The sequence below is a fragment of the Antechinus flavipes genome, chromosome 1 (genome assembly GCF_016432865.1).
Source record: "Antechinus flavipes isolate AdamAnt ecotype Samford, QLD, Australia chromosome 1, AdamAnt_v2, whole genome shotgun sequence".
NCBI classification, from domain to species: domain Eukaryota; kingdom Metazoa; phylum Chordata; class Mammalia; order Dasyuromorphia; family Dasyuridae; genus Antechinus; species Antechinus flavipes.
Genome location: NC_067398.1, coordinates 159,695,016 through 159,715,288, shown reverse-complemented (window position 1 = coordinate 159,715,288; position 20,273 = coordinate 159,695,016). Strand labels below are relative to the sequence as shown.

General features: G+C 36.3%; 1 protein-coding gene across 3 annotated transcripts in view; it reads left to right on the top strand.

Annotated features, from left to right (window-relative positions):
* Positions 1 to 201: 201 nt before the first annotated feature.
* ANKDD1B (ankyrin repeat and death domain containing 1B) overlaps positions 202 to 20,273 on the top strand; it is a 96,580-nt gene continuing 76,508 nt past the window's right edge. For 2 of the 3 annotated variants that reach the window (XM_051992083.1, XM_051992074.1), the window contains exons 1-2: positions 202 to 547; positions 16,326 to 16,429. In XM_051992083.1, coding sequence (XP_051848043.1) covers positions 367 to 547; positions 16,326 to 16,429 — 285 coding nt within the window. In that variant the 5' untranslated portion in view covers positions 202 to 366. The remainder of the gene's footprint in view (positions 548 to 16,325; positions 16,430 to 20,273) is intronic. The other variant, XM_051992063.1, reaches the window with a different exon arrangement.

Here is a 20,273-nt window from a genome sequence, read left to right as displayed (position 1 = left end):
GGGACATTATTTGCATCACCCCGATTCATCAACTCTTTCCAAATACAAACTTAAGCACTACTGGTATACATGGACCTAAAAAGATTTTCTCCTCTAAGAAAATCAATAAAGCAGCCTTTACTAAATTTATTAAATTACTAAATTTATTAAAACTACTATAGGCCAAACACTGTGTATTCAAGACATCAAGACATCCGGGCATTTAATTCTGAAAGAATTCCCATAGCTATAGCTGAGGTTAATCTTAGCTATTTCCTCTCACTGCCTACCCACCCATTATACATACACCTACCTGCAAGCCAAGCCTGGCCACTTCCTGTGCCACAATTGTTCTGCCCAGGGTCTGAGTACCGAAGCAGAAAAGGCATGGTACCAGCAGAGATCACACCTGAACAAGGGACCCAGGGGAAGGGGAGGTTGGGAGGAGCCATGAAGGGACTGAGTGACAATCTGAGGAACACTCTGGCATGGTCCTGGAAAGGGCTTTCAAAAAATGCAAAAGAAAAGGAGGTTTTGGAGAAGGCGGCACTGGTCAGACATGACGTCTGTAAGTATTTGGCAAGGTGGAAGTGGGGGGAGGAAAGGGAGTGATACAGGGAGAAGGTGGGAGGCTTTTCCAAAAGCTGCACAACACCTAAGTTGCAGGAAAAGGAGTTGGATTTGAGAAAAGCAGAACAGCCTTGCAGCAGGACAGCCAGCCTTGTTAACAAAGAGAAAATAATAGAACTTCCCCAAGGCAGAATGCCATTCAGTCAGAGGACCAGGCTCCCTCCCCCAAAGTCCCCACCTCCACTTCCACTTTTCAGTGCATTGCTCTCAAATAAGAATCCAAATGCACTTGAAAAGTCACACCAAGAATAAACTTAGAGGATGAAGGAAGTTTATTAGAACCAACCAGATGGTTCCTGTCTGTTTTTCCCCTTGCAGCCCCCCTATGCATGTCCTACCCCACCCCATTCCACCCCAATAACCTATTTTCTAGCACAAATTTGGAATCATGTCTAAATAAGATTTGTTTCATTTTTTAAAAAAATTAGAAATGCAACGAAAGTGCATATACTTGGCAGATATAAAATGTTTTAAATTATTTCTCCACCCCTCCCCTCATCTTTTAAATAAAAGAAAAAAGGGGAAAGGGTGTATTACTATAGAATAGGGTACTGACGCTGGAGTGAGAGGAACCTAATGGGTTCAAATCCTTCCTTTGATATTTACTATCTACGGGACCACAACTGGACCACAATCTTCAATTTCACAGTTTCTTCATCTGTAAAATGACACAGTTGAAGTAAGCAACTTCTGAAATCCCTTTCAATTCTATAGCTCTGGACCCTGGAGTGCTTCAAGAAAATTCAATATGACTTTTATCTTAATGTCTGCTCCTAGCTTTTCTTTATTTTCTTTCTTATCTTTCTTTTTTTCCTCCTTCCTTCCTTCTTTCCTTCCTTCTTTCCTTCCTTCCTTCCTTCCTTCCTTCCTTCTTTCTTTTCTTTCTTTTTCTTTCTTTCTTTCTTTCTTTCTTTCTTTCTTTCTTTCTTTCTTTCTTTTCTTTTCTTTCTTTCTTTTTCTTTCTTTCTTTCTTTCTTTCTTTCTTTCTTTCTTTCTTTCTTTCTTTCTTTCTTTCTTTTCTTTTCTTTCTTTCTTTCTTTCTTTCTTTCTTTCTTTCTTTCTTTCTTTCTTTCCACTGCACCACCTAGCTGCCCCTTTTTACTAATCTTAAATGTAACTTTAAACAAATTATTTAACCTTTCTAAGTTTTCCAAGAATAAAATTCAATAAGGATTTGCTAAATACCTACTATGTACAAGGTACAGTTCTTAAACTTATGTTCTACTGAGGATGGATACAACTTTTAAAAAGAGAAGTAAATGCAAGATAATTTGAGGAGGAAGAGAGTTCTAACAAGTGAGGATATCAGAAAAAAACTTGCTTGAGGAACATCTGAGCTAAACCTTGAAACAGAGCTAAGGGGCAGACTTGAGCAGGGGACACATCGCAGTAATGAGGGCAGCCTGTGAAAAATTGCCAAGGCAAACTATGGATTATCGGAATGTAATCCAGTACAATATATGAAGGGTGATACTTTTTAGATAAGAAAGCTAAAGCCAGAGTGTAAAAAGCTTTAAATGTCAGGCTGAATTTATTCAATTTTATTTTTATTTAATATTTTCATTTCCCCCCATTTACTGTGAAAAAAAATTTTTTACATTCTTTTAAAAAATTTTTTTAGTTCCACATTATCTCCCTCCTTTATCTCCCTTCATTGAGAAGGCAAGCAATTTGATATAGGTTATACATGTGCAGTCACATAAAACATACTTCCATGTTATTCATGTTGTAAAAGAAAACAGATCAAAAAAATCCCAAGAAAAATAAAGAAATTGATGTCAGTTCTTCTCTGGAGATGGAAGGCATTTTTCATCTTTGGTCCTTCAAAATTGTCTTGGGTCATTCTATTGTTCAGAATAGCTAAGTCATTCAAGTTGGTCATTATATATAATATTGCTATTACTGTGTATAATTTTCTCCTGAGTTTGCTCATTTCACTTTGCATCAGTTCAAATAATTCTTTCCAGATTTTTCTAAGAACACCCTGCTCATCATTTCTTATAGCACAATAGTATGCTATCACAGTCATATGCAACTTGTTCAATCATTCCCCAATTGATGGACATTCCACTCAATTTCCAATTTTGCCACCATCAAAAGAGCTGCTATAAATATTGTTGTGCAGATAGATCCTTTTCTTTTTCCTTTAAAAAAAAAACAAAACTCTGCGTTACATAGCAGTGATATTGCTTGGTTAAAGGGTGTACATGAATAAGTTTAAGAATAGTTCTAGGGGCTGCTAGCCAGAATGGATAGAGCACCAACTCTGAAGTCAGGAGGACCTGAGTTCAAATCTAACCTCAGACACTTAACACTTCCTAGCTGTGTGACTCTGGGCAAGTCAATTAACCCCAATTGCCTCAGGAAAAAAAAAAAAAAAAAGTTCTAAATTATTCTCCAGAATGGCTGGATCAGTATATCACTTCCCCCTACAGTAACATGAATGTCTCAATTTTCTCACATATTCTCCAATACTTGTCATTTTCCTATTCTGTCATATTAACTAATCTGATAGGTTTGGGGTAGAAGCTCTGAGTTGTTTTAATTTTGTGTATCTTATTCCCTCTTTGAGCTAATTCTAATAAGAATAAGCTTCATTGGCTTCCCCTCCTCCAACTTCCCCATTTCCCCCTCTACTGTAAAGGCTCTTTCATACTGCTTTTATGTAAAATTATTTACTTCATTCTATCTTTCCTTTTCTCCTCTTGATATATTCTTCTTTCTCACCCTTTAATTTTATTTTTTAGATGATTATCCCCTTTTATGTACACACCTTCTCTCTATTTGTACTTTTAACTGACCTAATAAATTTTTTGGCGTTACCAGGTATCATTTTCCCATGTAAGAATGTAAACAGTTTAATCTTATTAAACACCTTATGATTTCTCTTTCCTATTTACTTTTCTTTTGAGATTGTAATTGAAAGTCAAATTTTCAATTCAACTCTGGTCTTTTCATCAGAAATGTTTGAAAATTCTCTATTTCATTGAATGTCCATCTCTTCCTCTTTTTCCCAAAGGATTATACTCACTTTTACTGGGTAGGTGATTCTATAATCCTAACTCTTTTCCCATCTGAAAAAATCATATTCCAAGCCCTCAGTCCTTTAATGAAGAAAATGCTAAATATCATGTTATGACATGCATGAGGGCCTGTTAGTATATTTGAAGTATTTCTTTCTGATTGCTTATAATATTTTCTCCTTCTCCTGGGTATTCTGGAATTTGGCTATAATATTCCTGGGAGTTTTCATTTTGGGATCTCTTTCAGAAGGTGCTAGGTAGATTCTGTCAGTTTCTATTTTATCTTTTGTTTCTAGAATATCCAGACAGTTTTCCTGATAATTTTTTGTAAGATGATGGCTAAGCTCTTTTGTTCTTTGCTTTCAAGTAGTCCAATGATTCTCTCCTTCCCCACCCCCTTTTTTTAATTAATAAAAACAGAAAAGGAATTCAAAACAAAATAAAGCAAAACAAAAGAGAACATTGACACATGCTCAGCAGAACATTAGGGAAGATTCAAAATATATAATAACAAATTACCAGATCAAGAAAATATGTGTGTATATGTGTGTGTGTGTGTGTATGTGTGTGTGTGTAGAGAAATTATAGTCATGAATGTCCATTTTTTCTTTACTTCCATGTAAATTGTTCTTTGGTTTTTTGCTGTATGCCTTATTTATCTTATTCCTTTTCCTCCCTTTCCTTCCATCACCCCCAAGTAAGCTAATTAAGAAAAGATTTATTTATATATATACAAATATAAGTATATACACACACACACACACACACACACACACACACACACATACACACACACACACACACACCCCACATACACACACATCTTTCCTATTCCAGCTGACTTTAATTAAATTCTGCTCTATAACTTGCCTTGCTATTACTTAATCTCCCCATACTCAAGAATTCCTCCCTGGTCCTCTTGCCTTACCCTTTGCTTCCTGATCCACCCATCCCTTCTCCCTGATTTCTTTATAGATTTTGGAGGGTGCTATACCCTTCATGGTATATATGTAGTGTTGCCTATTAAACCCATTCTCAATATGAGTAAGTTTTCAGAACTACAAGCCCTCCTTCCCTCTATGTCTAATCTTCCTCTGCGTCTCATTTGTATAGCATGATTACTATTTTTACCTTAACTTTGCCAATCTTTCTTTTGAGCTACTCTATTGTTGATGTGAAACTTAAACATATGTTTCCCATATTAAAAAAAAAAAATACCAATTTGTCCATTTTAAACAGTTTGTCCATGTTGAGTTCCTTAAAACTGCTCTTTGATATTGGCTCTTCTATGTTAAATTCAGGTTTCGTTCATAGAAAATCCTGAAAATCTGCGGATTCATTTAAGATCCTTTTTTTTTTTCTCATTCAAAATTACAGATAATTTTGATGGATATGATATTTTGGATGCAGGCCTAGTTCTTTTGATTGTCTATAGATTTGATTCCCTCTTTATTGTGGCTGCTAAGTCTTGTACAAATCTAATTGTAGCTCCCATATATTTTAATTGTTTTTTTCTTGTTTCTTGAAAATTTTTCTTTTGGATCTGAGGTTTTCGAAATTTGGCCATAGTATTCCTCTGTGTTTTCTATAAAAAAATCTCTTTGAGGTGAGGATTGGTGGTTTTTTTTCTATTTCTACTTTCCCTTCATGTCCTATCACTTTAGGACAATTTTCTAGGATTATTCCCTGCATTATTGTATCAAAATTCTCTTTTTGGTTACAACTTTTTAGCAGTCCAATTATTCTTATATTTTCTCTTTTTGATGTGTTCTCCAGATCTGTTGTTTTTCTTCTGAGATGTTTTACATTCTGTTCTATTTTCTCTTTTGTTATAATCTGTTTTGTTATTTCTTGGTCTCTTATAGCTTTACTGGCTCTCTGGTAAGTAGAGGTTAGCTCCCTGGAGGCCTCAGGATCAGCCAGAGTCAGGATAAGCAAAGTCCTTGGTCTTTAGGGGGAGAAGCAGGCAAACTGCTAGGAGTTTAGTCAAAGATCTCTTCTCGATTCTGGAGTCCAGAATCTCCACCTCTCTCCTCCTCATCCTGCAGCCAAGTGAGTCTGGCTTGTCTCACCCCACCCTCTAATCCTTGCCTAATTATCTGGATGCACCAAACAGTGAAAAGAGCCATTTTTCCAAACATGTGCTAATAGAGTCTTTGTAAAATAGGTAATTAGCCTTAAGTGTTTGGTTATCTGTTTCAAGTGCACCTTTTTTGGAGTTTCAGACCTTTACAACTCCCCCTTGCTGGATTGTAATTTTCAGTTATTTTCATCTTTGAGGCTCTATACCTCCTTTTCTAATTGGTTAACTTTTGTTTTTCATAATCTTCTTGTTTTTCTTGGATGATTTTTATTTTTATTTATTTAATTAGTTTTTTTTCCCCAATATCTCTCATTTGATTTTTAAAATTTCTTTTGACTTCTATAAATTCTCTCTGAGTAGGAAGTCATTTCATTTTACTCTTTGGGGTAAAAGCTTTTTTTTTTTTTTTTTTAAACTCAAGTGTCCTCCTCTGAAGATGAATCCCAGTCTTCCCTGTTTCCATAATGTTTCAGTGATGGGTTTCTTTCTTCTTTGCTAGTTCATTTTTTCTTAAATAAGAGGTATTAGTATAAACACCTCTAATCCTGGGGGGGTGGGAAGGGGTGATGCCGCAAGCTTCCCTTCACCTCTCCACTCTGACCAGGAACCCCAAACCAAGAGCTCCACCTTCTTGCAAGTGCTCACAGTCAGCAGTGCTCCTGCCTTGAGTGCTTCTGCATTCACCAGATGCTGGTTCCTTCTTGCCCAGACCTGTGTCTTAGCAGCACACTTGGACCTGGCATTCCTAATCAGTGGATGTTCACACTGTCTTCCTGGACTCAAACCCCCCGCTGCCCAAATAGTCTAAGAGGTAAAAGTCTCCCTGGTTCCTACTGAGGCTCCAGCCACACTTAGCTAGCCCAAGGGATTCTCCACTTGGTGGGTCTTTGGAGATGTGTACACTTCAGACAGGTTCATCTCGGCCTAGGGTCTTTATTCAGACTTGTTGAGTTATATGAGGAGGACATCTGTTCTACCCCAAGTCTTCTTGCTTTTTCACCACTCTACGTTTGCCCAGAGGCACAAATTTGTTCTATTTGTGGGGGAAATCTGGAGAGCTTGAAATTTACCAACTTAATGAAGGTTATGGAATATTATTGTTGTATAAGAAAGAATTGGGAAGATGACTTCAGAGAGGCCTGGAAGGACTTATATGAACTGATTCTGAGTGAAATGAGCAGAACCAGGAGATCATGGTACACGGCAACAACAAGATTATATATACAACAATTAATTCTGATGAATGTGACACTTTCCAACAATGAGATGATGGATACCAGTTCCAATGATCTTGTGATGAAGAGAACCATCTACACACAGAGAGGAATGTGGATCACAACATAACATTCTCACTCTTTTTGATGTGGTTCACTTGCATTTTGTTTTCTTACTCATTCTCTTTCTTTTTTCATCTGATTTTTCTTGTGCAACAAGAGAATTGTATAAATGTTTACACATATTGGATTTAACATATATTTTAACATGTATAACTTATTTTAAAACATTAGCAATTTACTCTGTCATCTTCCCAGAATCCCCCTCCAACTGTAGCTAATTTCTGTGAAGCTTATAAGGATCATTCTTTAGGACTCACTTGCTAAGCCTTAGAGGACTTAAAACCTTTTGTATTTGCACATTTTCTGCTACATAATCTGTAGATTGCCTTGGAATTATTCTCTAATTGGTTCATATGTGCTGTTTTGTCTCTCTAGCAAATGTTTGTAGGTACATGTATGTGTATGTGTGTGTAAAGTGTGTCTTCTTTAATGTGGCCCACAGCATCCCTCACAGTTATGATCTCACTGATGCTTCATCAATGCCTAATGAGTAAAAAAGGTTTCTCTCAAAGTCGAATAGGAGCATCGTACCTGTTCTAGTCTATTTCAAAGACATCAAAAATCTAAGAAAGCGCTTTGACATATTTGGGGAAAATACTTATTCTTTAAAAGATCTGTGATCTTGACTCTCCACACCTTCCTAGGATATAAGTCTGTAAAACAGAATTTCCTTAGAGAACGTTTTAAGTTGTAGAATTGCTGACCTCTGTTGGTAGAAGGAATTTCTTCATTGGCAGTGATGCAGCTGATAGAGAGCCAGGCCTAGAGTCAGGGAGATTCATCTTCCTGAATTTTAATCTGGCCTTTGACACTTACTGTGTGACCCTAGGCAAGTCCCATAGCCCCATTTGCCTCAGCTTCCTCATCTGTAAAATGATGTGGAGAAGGAAATGAGAAATCATTCCATTATCTTTCCCACGATAACTCCAAATGGGATCACAAAGAGTCAAACAAAACTGAAAGGATTGAACAACAAAAACAAAAAGTTCTCTATACTAATGAAATCTAAGTTTGGTGATGCTAAGTGAAATGAGCAGAACCAGGAGATCATTATATACCTCAACAATGATACTGTTTGAGGATGTATTCTGATGGAAGTGGATCTCTTCAATAAAAAGAGCTAACTCAGTTTCAATTGATCAAAGATGGACAGAAGCAGCTACACCCAAAGAAAGAACACTGGGAGATGAATATAAACTGCTTGCATTTTTATTTTTCTTCCCGGGTTATTTCTACCTTCTGAATCCAATTTTTCCTGTGCAACAAGAGAACTGTTTGGTTCTGCACACATATATTGTATCCAGGATATACTGTAACCTATTCAACATGTAAAGGACTGCTTGCCATCTGGGGGAGAGGGTGGAGGGAGGGAGGGGGAAAATCGGAACAGAAGTGAATGCAAGGGATAATGCTGTAAAAAATTACCCTGGCATGGGTTCTGTCAATAAAAAGTTATTAAAAAAAAAAAAAAGAAATCTAAGTTTGTCAGGGAGGGGAAAAAATCAAAGTAAAGCCTAGCATTCTCTTAGGATAATCAAAGTTGAGAGGATAGTCTGAGCAGGTCAAGTTGTCATCTCTTCACACAGTGCTTTCCCTGTGATGTCTTCAGAACTTGGAAAGACAGTATTTCTGTACATGCCCTACATTAATTTTTTTTATTATTATAGCTTTTTTATTTACAAGTATATATACATGGGTAATTTTACAGCATTGAGAATTGCCTAGCCTTTTATTCCAATTTTTCCCCTCCTTCCCCTCACCCCCTCCCCTAGATAGTAGGATGGCCAATACATGTTAAATATATTAAAGTATACATTAAATACAAAATAAGTTTACATGTCCAAACCGTTATTTTGCTGTACAAAAAGAATCGGACTCTGAAATATCGTACAATTGGCCTGTGAAGGAAATTTAAAAAATATATATGCAGGTGGACAAAAACAGAGGAATTGGGAATTCTATGTAGTAGTTCATAGTCAGCTCCCAGAGTTCCTTTCCCTGGGCATAGCTGGTTCAGTTCATTACTGCTCTATTGGAACTAATTTGGTTCATCTCATTGCTGGAGATGGCTATGTCCATCAGAATTGATCATCATATAGTATTGTTATTGAAGTATATAATGATCTCCTGGTCCTGCTCATTTCCATTCATGTAAATCTCTCCAGGCCTTTCGGAAATCCTCCTACTGGTCATTTTTTACAGAACAATAATATTCCATAACATTCATATACCACAATTTACCCAGCCATTCTCCAATTGATGGGCATCCATTCATTTTTTAGCTTCTAGCCACTAGAAACAGGGCTGCCACAAACATTTTGGCACACACAGGTCCCTTTCCCTTCTTTAGTATCTCTTTGGGGTATAAGCCCAGTAGAAACACTGCTGGATCAAAGGGTATGCACAGTTTGATAACTTTTTGAGCATAGTTCCAAATTGCTCTCCAGAATGGCTGTGCCCTACATTAATTAATTGACCTGCCTTGAGAAAACTAGCAGAATACTGTGCAGCAGAGCTATAGGGAAAAGACTAAAAATGGAGCCTATCTATTGGATTCTTCCTCCTTTCTACCTTCATGAATGGAAACATCCTTTTAAAAGAAACAAAAGGTCGTGCTTACAGACAATGGGAGCCGGATGGGAACTTTTGCTTCATCCCAATATTCCTCTTCATTAGTGCCAAGATTTTATGGAGGGTGGGAAGAGACAAGGAAGGAAGGAAAGCAAATTGCAGTTAGTCACTGACTTGGGAAGGAGGCAAGAAGACCAGTTAACGGGTTTGGATTAGAGCTGGTTGAGGAGGTCATTTGGGAGAGAACGTTCTATCAGCTGTTTCATATTTCTAAATGTTCTGCTTTCAGCTTCCTGACCAAGGCTAGTTGTATAGACCACAACAGTTACTAAGTCACACAATTGGCTTTGACCTTGAGGGATGAAAAACAACAAAGAGGAAATAATGACTTCAGAGAGTTGAGGTTTATTTTGTGCAGGCACTATGTATGACATTTGCAGAGCCTTCTGATCCCAAGGAGATTGTATATGCAGTGGAATTAGCCTAGGTAAGCATGAAAAGTATAAATAAAAAAATCTGGCTTGGGTGGCAATGGATGTTTTTCATGTGACATTGTAAAATTGTCAGGGTCACTTATTTCAGTTGTAAGGCAGCAGCAAAGCCAATCAAGGTCATAGGCTCCATGCCCATGTCAAGTCTTTTTATGGAGAAGAAGCATGGCGCAACGAATAGAAAGATAATCTTTTTTTTAAAGCTTTTTTATTTTCCTGAAAAAACTCTGGGAGATGACTATGAACCACTACATAGAATTCCCAATCCCTCTATTTTTGTCCGCCTGCATTTTTTATTTCCTTCACAGGCTAATTGTATACTATTTCAAAGTCTGATTCTTTTTGTACAGCAAAATAACTGTTTGGACATGTATACTTATATTGTATTTAATCTATACTTTAAAATATTTAACATGTATTTTTCAACCTGCCATCTGGGGGAAGGGGTAAGGGGAAGGAGGGGAAAAGTTGGAACAAAAGATTTTGCAATTGTCAATGCTGAAAAATTACCCATGCATATATCTTGTCAATAAAAAGCTATAATAAAAAAATAAAGAAAAAAAAAGCTTTTTATTTTCAAAACAGATAATTTTTCAACATTAACCCTTGCATAGCCTTGTGTTTCAGATTTTCCCCTTCTTCTCCCCACCTCCTCACCTAGATGGCAACTAATCCAATATATATTATACATGTTAAAATATATGTTAAATCCAATATATAAACATATTTATACAATTCTCTTGTTGCACAAGAAAATTCAGATCAAAAAGGAAAGAAAATGAATAAGAAAACAAAATTAAGTGAACAAGAACAAAAAGAGTGAAAATGCTATGTTGTGATCCACACTCAGTTCCCACAGTACTCTCTCTGGGTGTAAATGACTTTCTCCATCACTGAACAGTTGGAACTGGCCTGAATCATCTCAGTGTTAGTCTTCTTGTTGCCATGTACAATGTTCTCCTGGTCCTGCTCATTTCACTCAGCATAGTTCATGTAAGTCTCTCCAGGTCTTTCTGAACTCATCCTGCTGGTCATTTCTTACCGAACAATAATATTCCATAACATTCATATACCACAATTTATTCAGCCATTCTCCAATTGATGGGCATCCATTCAGTTTCCAGTTTCTGGACACTACAAAGAGGGCCGCCACAAACATTTTTGCACATGTGGATCCTTTTCCTTTTTTATAATTTCTTTAGGATACAGGCCCAGTAGAGACACTGCTGGAGCAAAAGGTATGCACAGTTTGATAGAGCTTTGGGTATAGTTCCAAGTTGCTCTCCAGAAAGGGTTGGATCAGTTCACAACTCCATCAACGATGTATTAGTGTCCCAGTTTTCCCGCACCCCTTCCAACATTTATCATAATCTTTTCTTGTCATCTTGTCATCTTAGTCAATCTGAGAGATATGAGAGTTGTCTTAATTTGTATTTTTCTGATCAACAGTAATTTAGAGCATTTTTTCATGACTAGAAATAGTTTTAATTTCTTCATCTGAAAATTGCCTGTTCATATCATTTGACCATTTATCAATTGAAGAATGGCTTGTATTCTTATAAATTTGAGTCAATTCTCTATATATTTTAGAAATGAGGCCTTTATCAGAACCCTTGGATATAAATTCCTGTCTCTCTCCCCCCTCCCCCAGTTTCTGTTTTCCTTCTAATTTTGTTTGCATTGATTTTGTTTGTACAAACAATATAATATAATATATATTATATTAATATAATAAAAAGTATCCATTTTACATTTCATAATGTACTTGAATTCTTCTTCTTTGGTCACAAATTCCTTCCTTCTGCATAGATCAAATTATCCTTTGTTCTTCTAATTTGTTTATAGTATCACTCTTTATGTCTAAATCATGAACCCATTTTAACCTTATCTTGGTATGAGGTGTTGTGTTGGTCAATGCCTAGTTTCTGCCATACCATTTTCTAATTTTCCCAGCAGTTTTTGTCAAAGAGTGAATTCTCCTATGCTCAAACTGTGCATACCCTTTGATCCAGCAATGTTTCTATTGGGCTTATACCCAAAGAGATCTTAAAGGAGGGAAAGGGACCCACATGTGCAAAAATGTTTGTAGCAGCCCTTTTTGTAGTGGCTAGAAACTGGAAACTGAGTGGATGCCCATCAGTTGAAGAATGATTGAATAAGTTATGGAATATGAATGTTATAGAATATTATTGTTCCATAAGAAACAATGAACAGGATGGTTTTAGATAGTTTTGCAGACTTACATGAACTGATGCTAAGTGAAGTGAGCAGAACCAGGAGAACATTATACAAGGCAACAAGATTATATGATGATCAATTCTGATGTATGTGGCTCTTTCCATCAGTGAGAAGATTGAAGCCAGTTCCAATGATCTTGTGATGAAAAGAGCCATCTGAACCCAGAGAGAGGACTATAGGAAATGAGTGTGGATCACAATATAATATTCTCACTCTATTTGATGTTGTTCGCTTGCATTTTGTTTTCTTTCTCATTTTTTCTCTTTTTTGATCTGATTTTTCTTATGCAGCAAGATTATTGTGTGAATATGTATACATATATATATATATATTGCATTTAACATATACTTTAACATATTTAACATGTATTGGACTACTTACCATCTGGGGAGGGGGTAGAGGGAAGGAAGGGAAAAGTTGGAACAGAAGGTTTTGTAAGGTTCAATGTTGAAAAATTACCAAGCATATGTTTTGCAAATAAAAAGCTATAATAATAATAAATAAAATAAAAGTAAAATAAATATGTATACATATATTGGATTTAACATATATTTTAACTTGTTTAACATATATTGGATTACTTGTCTTCTAGGGGAGGGGAGAGGGAAGAAGGAGGGAAAAAATTGGAACACAATGTTTTGTAAGGCTTAATGTTGAAAAATTACCCATATATATATTTTGAAAATAACTAGCTTTCTATTCAACATGTAAAGGACTGCTTGCCATCTAGGGGAGGGGGTGGAGGGAGGGAGGGGAAAAATCGGAACAGAAGTGAATGCAAGGGATAATGCTGTAAAAAATTACCCTGGCATGGGTTCTAGCAATAAAAAGTTATTAAAAAGAAAAAGAAAAAGAAAATAACTAGTTTTAATAAAATTTTTAAAAATTAGTTATTTTTTTAAGTGAATTCTTACCCAGAAGCTGGGATCTTTGGGTTTATCAAATACTAGATTACTATAGTCATTGAATATTATGTCTTGCGACCCTAACTCCATTGATCTATTTCCTAGCCAGTACCAAATAGTTTTAATGACTGCTGCTTTATAATTAGTTTTAGGTCTGGTATAGCCAGACCACCTTCATTTGCATTTTTTTCATTAATTCCCTTACAATTCTTGATCTTTTGTTCTTCCAGATGAACTTTGTTATTATATTTTCTAGGTCTGTAAAGTAATTTCTTGGTAGTTTGATTAGTATGGTATTGAATAAAGCAGATTAATTTAAGCAGAATTGTCATTTTTATTATATTAGCTTGGCATACCCATGAGCACTTGATATTTTCCCAATTGTTTAGATCTTACTTTGTTTGTGTGGAAAGTGTTTTATAATTGTGTTCATATAATTCCTCACTTTGTCTTGGCAAGTAGACTCCTGATTGTGTTATTTTATTGGAATTTCTTTTTGTATCTTTTGATGTTGGACTTTGTTGGTAACATGTAGAAATGCTGATGATTTATGTGAATTTATTTTGTATCTTGCAACTTTGCTAAAGTTGTGAATTATTTCTAGTAGTTTTTAGTTATTCTTTAGGATTTTCTAAGTATACATATCATCTGCAAAGAGTGATAATTTTGTTTCCTTGTTACCTACTCTAATTCCTTTAATTTTTTTCTTCTCTTATTGCTAAAGCTAATATTCCTAAGACAATATTGAATAGTAATGGCGATAGTGGGCAATCTTGTTTCACCCATGATCTTATTGGGAATGGGTCTAGTTTATTCCCATTACATATGATGCTTGCTGATGGTTTTAAATAGATGCTACTGATCATTGTAATGAAAATGCCATTTATTCCTATACTCTCTAGTGTTTTTAATAGAAATGGGTGTTGAATTTTATCAAATGCAAAGCATAGTATTTTCAACTTTTGTTCTTGTTCTTGTTTGCTTGGGGTTTTTTTTCCCTTTTTTATGATTTTTTTTCCTTTTTGGTCTGATTTTTCTTGCACATTATGACAAATATGGAAATATAATTAAAAGAATTACACATATTTAACCTTTATCAGATTGCTTGCTATCTTGGAGAGAGGAGAGATAAGGGAGGGAGGGAGAAAAATTTGGAACATAAAATTTTACAAAAATGAGTTTTGAAATTGACTGATTTTTGGAGAAGGGTAGATCCATGGAAAGATTTCCTATGAGTGATCTGTATCCCCTAAGTGAGCCCTTATTATAAATATCCATTGAAGATAGATTTATCAACCTAGCTGATATCAGGACCAGATAACCTGAAAGTTTAGATTATTTTAGGATTTTTGCTTTGGAAGAAACTTGAGAAGTAATCTATTCTCAGCTCTTCTTTTAACAACCTGGAAGCTTGAGGCCCAGAGAGATTAAGTGACTTGTCACACAACTACATTCTCAGCAACAGTCTCCATTATACTACCCTGCTTCTCAAAAGCCATTCTCTCAAACCATTTGATGCCCTATATCTCCCCTCTTTTCCATAATAATAGATTTATAGAGTGCTTCAGGATTTGCAAACTATTTTATATATTTTATCTCATTTGAACTTCAAGATATTTTTTTCAAGGTGAGCATTAAAGTGATTCTTCCACCCTACCCATTTTACATTTCAAGAAACTGAGTATCAAAGAAGTTAAGTGATTTGGACATGGACAACCAGTAAAGTATCAAAGGCAAAATTGGAATCCAGGTATCTGAGTCAAAGATGACAAATATATGAATCTAGGTAATTGCAAAGTATGGCAGTACTATCATGAAAACTTCAGCATGAAAACTAATACCAGAATGCCTCTTATGTTTAGAAGAATGGGACTATTTCAGTCATACTAAGAGACAGTTTTAGTGTCACCTAGAAAAGCAGAATGATCCCAGAAGTTCTTTCCCATAGTGTTGACACATAGAAGCGTCCCTAGTCAAGGTGTTCAGTGACCAATGCTGACTTTTGAATAGCCTTAAGTTCTTGGATAGTAGATGTTTCTATGTCACCCTGCTATACCAATAAAGTAATAAAACATTATTATCAGTTACAGTTATTGCTTGCATTTATGCAATGTGATATTTTTAAAAACAAAATTTCCTGCAGCCCTAGCTCAAAGGTATTTTTTTTTGGTGGGGGGGAGGTAGTACTGTTTTTTTAGTCAGTTTATGTAAGTGAAGCTGTGTTCCTCCCCTTTCATCCTGGCCAAAGTAATGATCAACAATCCCCTCCTCCTTCCATCTGCTTCCCTTCCTCCCTTTCCAATGAAATCAGTAGCTCTCAACTCATGTCTTAGGGTGGGGAATGCATTGATATCTTCTGGGTGGTCTGATGAACCCTGCTTTTTGCTTGATATTTTGACAGGCAGACAGAAAAGAAGGGAGGAAAAGAGGAAAGGAAGGGAGGAAGAAAGGAAGGAAGGAAGGAATGAAAGAAGGAAGGAAGGAAGGAAGGGAGGAAGGAAGGAAGGAAGGAAGGAAGGAAGGAAGGAAGGAAGGAAGGAAGGAAGGGAGGGAGGAAGAGAGGGAGGAAGGAAGGAAGGAAGGGAGGAAGGGAGGAAGGGAGGAAGAGAGGGAGGAAAGGAGGAAGGGAGGGAGGGAGGAAGGGAGAAAGATGGGAAGGCTGTCATTTGAGTTGAGTATACTTAGTTAAGTTTACATCCAGTAGAATACAAGCTACTTGAGGATGTAATCTTTAGATTCCCAGTGAAAGGTAATTTGACTAGAATGCTTTGTCTGGAGTTAGGAAGATGGGTTCAAATATCACCTCTCACCTTTACTAGCTGGATGGAATGTCATATTACCTCTGTCAAGTCATAGTTGAATTGTGATTTATATCAGTAAAAAGATTTCCTCTATGGTGAGCTCCCCAAATTGACAAAATCATAGATCTTTTCACTATCTACAATACCTACCATAGTGTCTTGCATATAGTTCATGCTTCATAAACATTTGTTTAAATTGGATTTCATGAGTGTGTGTTTTTTAATATCCTCTCTCCATTTCTCATTTGCAATTGCTTCCTCCTCTAGTGCTGCCAAATGAAAGAAGCTTTCACCATGCTGCTAAAAGAAACAATTTGGATATCATGGAGCAGCTGATTGAGGAGAAGGTTAACATTAATGCTATGAACAATGTGAGTATATACAGTGTGAGTATATAGTGTAGAATAGAAAATAATTGAGAGTAGTGGCTGAGATGGACCAGTTTTCTCAGCACTCCTGGAGAAAGGTTAACACCTTATATTTACAATTAAATCCCATCCCTATATTTACAATTGCCTGTTGGATCTCTCCACCAGGATGAACACTAAAACCTTGGGATCTGACCCCGAATTTATCCTCTTCTCCCCAAATCAGCTCCTTCTCCTAATTTCTCTCTGTTGATAGTACTGCCATACATCGCAATTACCTGGATTCATATATTTGTCATCTTTGACTCCGATTCTTAGATCTAGAAATAAGAAGGACTTGCCTAGTACAATCCTTTTCATTGTACTGATGAAGAAACTGAATTCAGGAAGGTTACATGATTTAGTCAGGATCACAGTGGTAATAAGGGTGGGAGTTGGGATTTGAACCCAGGTCCTCTGACTCCAGTATCACTGAATCACTCCAGCATCACAGGACCATTGCTACTGGAGTCATCATTACTGCTAGAATAATAAAATATACACCACTGACATTGACATTTAAGGTCTTTCATCACTTGGGTTCAACCATCTTGTTTTATTTATTCTGCTTTTACAGCCTACCTAAACTATGCTTTGTGCATGTTCTCTTTTTCTCCTACCCCAAATGCTTTTGCTTACCTCGGCCTTGCCTGGCATGGACCACTCCCACCTCACCTCCATCTATCCATCCCTTCCTTGGAAGCCCAACATCCCGCATAAAGGCTTTCAAGATACCCCACCCCCAGGAAAAAGGAATCTTTACCTTTTCAAACTAGATCTAACCTCTTCCCTGATTACCTCCTCCCTGTATCAGTGGTTTGTCTATTGATACATCTTTTCAGGTCAGAGAGGAACTCTTTGAGAATGTGGTAATTTTCTTTGTATTCCTTGAACATGGGGAAAGGAATGAGGTAAGATACAAAGGGTATAATTGTAAGCAACTGATACAAGGGATACAATTAGTTAAGATTCAATGTGGGAAGTAGAAAGTGAATTGGATTTAAAATCAAGAGTCCTGGGTTTGAATCTAACACTTACTAGTCACCTAGTTTTCTCTTTTTCTAAAATAGAGGCATTCATATTCGCTCTAAAAGCAGGCAAAAACATGAACTTATTTCAGGAGTTCTCAAACTAAGGCCCTCGGGCCAGATACTGCAGCTGAGGATGATTATCCCCCTCTCCCAGGGCTATGAAATTTCTTTATTTAAAGGCCCACAAAACAAAGTTCTTGTTTTTACTACAGTCCGGCCCTCCAACAGTCTGAGGGACAGTGAACTGGCCCCCTATTTAAAAAGTTTGAGGACCCCTGTTAGATTTTCGAGGGCTGTATAAATGCCAGTTATTTTTATTCTACTAATAAAGTTCGGTGATTGAATTGGATTGAAAAAGTGAAATCAGAGGGTACTACCTCCCTGGGTATGAGTTTATCTTATTTTGGGGCAAGGATGTAGGGTGTTTGCTTGCTTTTTAGTCTTCTCTGTCAGACTTAATACATTGTGGGTATGTGGTAAATCAACAGGTAAGATTAAAGACTTGGATTGCAATCTGCTTTTTCATTTGGGCCTCTCAAATTCTGGAAAGTCAGGACTTCCTTGGCTATTTGATCTTAGTTGATATTCTTCCACAGAACATCATTTATGCTAGGTTCCTCCAAAGCTGAAATCTTTAGGGAAAAAAAAGACGGCTTAATAGCATTGTTGTTGGGTTATTGTAAACCTTCCTTTCTGGCCAGAAACCTTCGATTTCAGCTCCTATCTCTCTGGTGTCAGGTTTCGGAGAAGTGAAGGGCAGCAAGGGATAGCTAAATAGATCCATTGCTAGAAATAGAGGTTTCCTGTTTCCCTGGATTTCCTGCAACTTCTTCTTCTTCATTACGGAAATCCCTGGATACCCCTAACAATGTTTCTAAAAGTAGGACAGGGGTAGGGAAGAGAAAAAGAGATGTATAGGGCCAGTTGCTAAGGACAGTCTATGTGCACGGACTTGTGTGTGTATATGACCACGTGTCAGTGTAATAGAAACTAAAACGATGGAGTACCAAATAATTGTTTATTGGGGCAATTCCTATAAATGAATATGCTTCATCATCTACTCCATATGGAAGGTTCCTTTTTTTTTTATTTTTTATTTTTGGTAGGGAAGGGATAAGAATTTTGCTTTTATCAGCATGGAAAAACTTTTAGCATAGAAAAATCTTTCTATGTATGCAGATCAACAATTTGTAAAACTCATGTGAAATCTTAGAAAGTTGCCTAGAGTCACTGAGAAGATTAAGGAGGGAATTGGCCATGGTCACACTGGCTGTATATATACTGGGCATATGGAGTCTTTGAGATTCCAAGTCTAGCTCTCTCTGGAGATTTTTCTTTTTCTTTCTTTGTCTCCCTGACATCCCCAGACTGGACTTGTGATTTCATTGGTGTAAGGAACTCCTAGTTAGGAAACCTCTTGTCCAATGCACATCACCAGCTGCCTTCTAACTAAAGTCTGAGAGAACTGCCTGGCACATTGAAGAAGTTAGTGGTCCTTTGGATCAGAACTGATATGTGTCAAAGACTGCTAAACTGCCTTTCATGTGGGTTCCTATAGGGCATTAAATTTAATAAGCAGATGCCCTCAGAGTTGTTGACATTTAAAAAGTAGGTTAAAATATTTGTTACAAAAGATTTGTTTAATTCCACTCCTCTACCCCACCCACAATGGTAGGAGGTAGGAAGGAGGGGGAAAAATAAGTATAAGTTGGAGGTGGGGGGGAAGGGGGGAAGAAAAAAAAGAAGCATTGCAAAAAAATCTGCAGAAGAAATCAGGGAAGGAAGGCCAGAAAGAATTAGACAAGTAAGACAGTTTTGAAAGTTACATGTTATATAAACAGATACATAGACATATGTGTGTACATACCCACATATATATTAAACAAGATATGCATAATCAAAATTTAAAGTTTTATGTACAACCCTCTTCTATTTTATATATATCTATGGAAATTATTATCTTACTTTGGTGTTTATAAGTTCATTTTTAAGAAGTAGTCTAAATTCTAGTTGGTAAGAATATCTAACTGCTTTTATATTTGTCAATCATCTGATAACAAAGATGCTATCCTTAGACTGTATTTTAATGCTGACTTTCCATCAACAAAGACTCCCAGCTAAGTAAAAGGCACAATGTATGTTCTGGGGAGGGAGGGAAGATTTTTTAAAATAATAAGTTTTATAGACAAAAACAGAATGAAGAGACTGGCCACACATTTCCTTTTTTTTTTTTTTTTCTTGTATGAAAATTCTTAACCTCTACCCAAGATTTTGTGTTAAGGAAAAGAAAAGGCATATTTTACAAGCTAAATCGTTGTTGTATTACAAGAATGACTGGTTCTGCTCTGAGCTTCAGCTCTTCCTATTAAATTTTATATGCCTTATGTTTCTGGCATATATCCCAGTAAGCTGTAAACCTCCCCAATATTATGTGAAACCTAATGCATTTTGAATAATGCTGGAAATAATTCATAGTACATTCAAGGCAGACCAAAAACAGCAGAACTGAATGATTTTTAAAATAATTTTTGTTAATATCTTTTATTTTTCACATTACCACACCTTCTCCCAGTACTCTTTCCCTAGCTCCCTCCAGAGAGCCATCCCATAAAACCAATATTTAAAAAAAGATGGGGGGGGGAGGAGGGAAGAAAGGGGAAAAATTGAAATGAATGTTTTTTAAATTAAAATTTCAGCACAAATGTTGGACTCTCCAGAAATATATGATTTAAAGAGCAAACACTTTTTGATGAATGATTATTAAAATTTTCATTTCT